The sequence below is a fragment of the Mytilus edulis genome, chromosome 7, assembly GCF_963676685.1.
Source record: "Mytilus edulis chromosome 7, xbMytEdul2.2, whole genome shotgun sequence".
Taxonomy (NCBI): Eukaryota; Metazoa; Mollusca; class Bivalvia; order Mytilida; family Mytilidae; genus Mytilus; species Mytilus edulis.
The window spans coordinates 35,108,564-35,112,157 of record NC_092350.1 but is presented as its reverse complement, the minus strand read 5'-3'; the positions used below and the strand labels follow the sequence as shown (position 1 = coordinate 35,112,157).

The 3,594-nt window shown below is 32.4% G+C and overlaps 1 protein-coding gene across 1 annotated transcript; it reads left to right on the top strand.

Moving 5' to 3' along the window:
• The first annotated feature begins 1,472 nt into the window (after positions 1-1,472).
• Positions 1,473-2,775, top strand: LOC139483101 (cholecystokinin receptor-like). Its single transcript, XM_071267135.1, has one exon. The coding sequence runs from the start codon at positions 1,513-1,515 to the stop codon at positions 2,773-2,775; it is 1,263 nt and encodes a 420-aa protein (XP_071123236.1). The 5' UTR covers positions 1,473-1,512.
• The last annotated feature ends 819 nt before the right edge of the window (positions 2,776-3,594 follow it).

The window sequence follows — 3,594 nt, the reverse complement described above, 5'->3', positions numbered from 1 at the left end:
ATTGTTCATTACTCATCACAATGTCTCGGTTCGATGTAATTTATTTTGTCGCTTAGCCAGTTAATGTCTGTGTCGCGTTGTTTTATTGTTAATATCTGGTTTTAGATGACCTGTTCAAGGATTGATATTTGTATGTATTGCTTTCAAATATTTTATTTTTGATTTTGTATTAGAGTCTCTTGTTTGTTTATTTGTTTATAGAAGGGTATGTTTCTGAATATGTGAAAAAAATAAAATAACACAAAAATCCCAAACATGAAGGAAATTCATAAATTGGCAAATTAAACCTGGTTTTATAGCTAGTTAAATATTTCACTTGTATGACAGTCGCATTTTTCAAATATATCGACAGCAATGTGTGAGCAAACAAATGGACATAAAAGGTAAAACGTCAAAAATTGGGATAAACAGTTAACATTGGTTTTGTTTGCCTCTCGCTCTATGACGGGTTAAAAAGTATCAGTGATATTTTGTGAAAATTAAGTACAATAATATACTACTGGGCCATTGAGGGCATCTAGTACTTTTTGATTTGACGACTTTGTTTGTTTTTGTGTGGCGGGTAGATAGTCAGTCCTTTCAAAATTCCTACGTTTATCACTGTCAATAAGATAATAAACTCATCATAGATACCAAGATTAAATTTTGTATTTACGTTTTCGTCTACAAAAGACTCATCAGTGACGCTCAAATCCAAAAAAGTTAAAAAGTAAGTGATTGATGGACTTGGCTGTTATAAGCTAGTGAATACAATGTCGGACTAAGACTCAATGTTTCATCAATGAAAGCATCCATTTTGTAATCACTCACTGTATTTGTTGGTACCATATACATACGTTATCCATCATTCCGTTTCTAGATCCGTCAATGGTCAGATACTTTACCCTACCATTCTAATGAGCGCATTCTCAAATTATGAAATTTCCAATATAATTCATTACTGATAAAATAATATTTGGAGGTTCATCTTTTAACTTTAAATACTATAAAAAAATAGCTAACAGTTGCCAGAAGAATTAAAGTAGGAATGACTATTATAGATAAAATTAAAAATTAATACTGAATACAAACAACTGAAAACTGAATTATAAACAGCAAGGCGACAACCATGATTTATAAACATAATCGTATGATACATAATTTCAGTTTGCATGGGAAATTTTTAATCCTTTATAAGGTTTAAATTTAATTTTTTATAAAGTATATAAAACCGAAAGTAAGAAAGAAGTAAAATACTTATAGGTGAAGTGCATCTTTTTCTAATTGAGTATACAACTATAAATTCCTTTAATATGCCTCAGTGTCATGCTGTCACGGATGAAGTACTCTGATCATTCAGTTTGTTTTCAAACAGAAATATTATTTAAGTCAATTGATTTAATTTGAAATGTCATTACACCACGCCAGGCGAATATAGAAATCCTAGCTGCATAGAATTCTTCACACACATGTTCAAAGTATATGTAATAGAAGATATGTTTTAAGTATACTGTGACAATCGTCCTTTATTAAATGGCATCTCTCGAATCATTAAATGCTACCACTAGCTGGATAAATATGGTAGATTATAACAAAACAATAACGTCACCAATTTATACAGGAAACGAAACTTTTTCGGAGCGAAACTTGTTGGTACCAATGGTTTTTATAGGATGTTTATCGGTAATAGGCGTTCCTGGAAATGCACTGATACTGGTAGTATTCAATTTAAAACACAAACCAAGTGTTCATAGAACTATCATATTAACATTAGCTACATATGATTTCCTTTTGTGTGGCATTACTCTTCCGTTTGAAATCTACGACATGAACAACCAGTTCACATTTCATTCAGTATGGGTTTGTAAAATTTTCAGAACAATAAATTACTTCTTTGCATTTAATTCGGGATATACATTAGTTTTGATGACCATTGACAGGTATCGAAGAGTTTGTAAACCAATGAACATTCAAATGACGATAACTGTTGGAAGGATCTGCATATTTGGAATCGGTTTCGCCTCAGCCATAGTAACAAGCCCAAATCTTTTTATTAGAGGAATACATGTCATTCACATAAATACAAACGTAAGTGGATATGATTGTACTATATCAGACGAGTACATTAACAGCAAAGTTCCTGCAATTTATCACGGGATTATACTCATTTTGTGTATTTTAGGAATAATAGTAGTTATATTTTTATATGTTTGGATAGGACATGCAATATTGGTTCATCTTCGGTATCAAAAAAGATTCAAAATCGATCGACGCCCTTCAAACTATTCCGCTAGTTTTGTGACTTCAACTTCGTTTACAGACATAACGAACACGAACAACAGTACTACACAAGACATGGAGACAACTCCTCCAAAAGTGAATCATAGTAAACGTAGCACTGACGACGAGAGAACATACATAACGAACACGAACAACAGTACCACAAAAGACAGAGAGACAACACCTCCAAAAGCGAATCATATAAGACGTAGCACTAGAAACGAGAGAAAAGAAAAGATAGATGCAACAAGCTTTAAAATAACAAAAATTGCGATAACTATCAGTATTTTCTATATTGTTAGTTATATTCCATCTCTCGTAGAAAGCATACTAGAAGGCATTTATGGAGATGTCGTAATGTCTGAATACTTATCGGTACCTTTAATGTATCTTATTCAGAAAACATTCGCCATTAATCACGTGGTTAATCCGATAATATATGGATTCATAGATACAAAATTTCGAAATGATTGTAAAGTGGTATTTTTTCAGTGTTTCAAAAAATGTAAATATTAAGCTTTGCAGTTGCTAATTATTTTTCTTTACAATTCACCCCAATGTTGTCTAAAGACACCTATTAAAAACAAAATATCCAACGATATTCAAATGTACAAAAAGGACAACAAGAAATGGCTGAAGTAAAAGGGATGGTCATTGGATATAGATGCTCTTATGTGATTTGTAAAATGTCATATTTTAATTTGCCTTAACTGTTAGATAGAAAAGATCAATATAAACATTTAAAAATACTAATGTCAACAATTTGTGAGAAAGAGTTGTTCAAAAGTCAGCGAGAGAAAATTTGCTGTCATCCTGCGCTATATGATAAGAGGAAAAATCTCCGGGTCTGACTATTCATGTTAAAACTAACACATCTTGAATATTTCACGGACAGCACTAAAACGTCGTTTCCACAGGTAAATGTTGAAATATTTATCGCTTTAAAGTCCCTGACCGGGAATCGCGCAACTGTCGTACCAACTTATATTCCTGATATATTTGATAAGTTGTTACTAAGGTCACATATTCATATAAGGGTTATGTTCTTATTTATTTGATAATGGTATGATACTAACGAGATGTATTGTGCTTGATTTTCATCGGATTATTGATCGAGGTCTGGAGCTGGCATGTCAGTAACTGCTAGTAGTCCTTCGTTGTTTTATTTATCATTGCCATTTTGCTTAGTTTCATCTGTTACCTATTCTGATATTGGACTCCGACTTTTGTTAAGCTGAATTTTGCTTTGCGAATTGCCGTGTGTTTTCCTATCCTTCATTGGCAAGAGGTATAAAGGGAAGGGATGATTTCCTACACATTTTTTTAAGCCGCCGC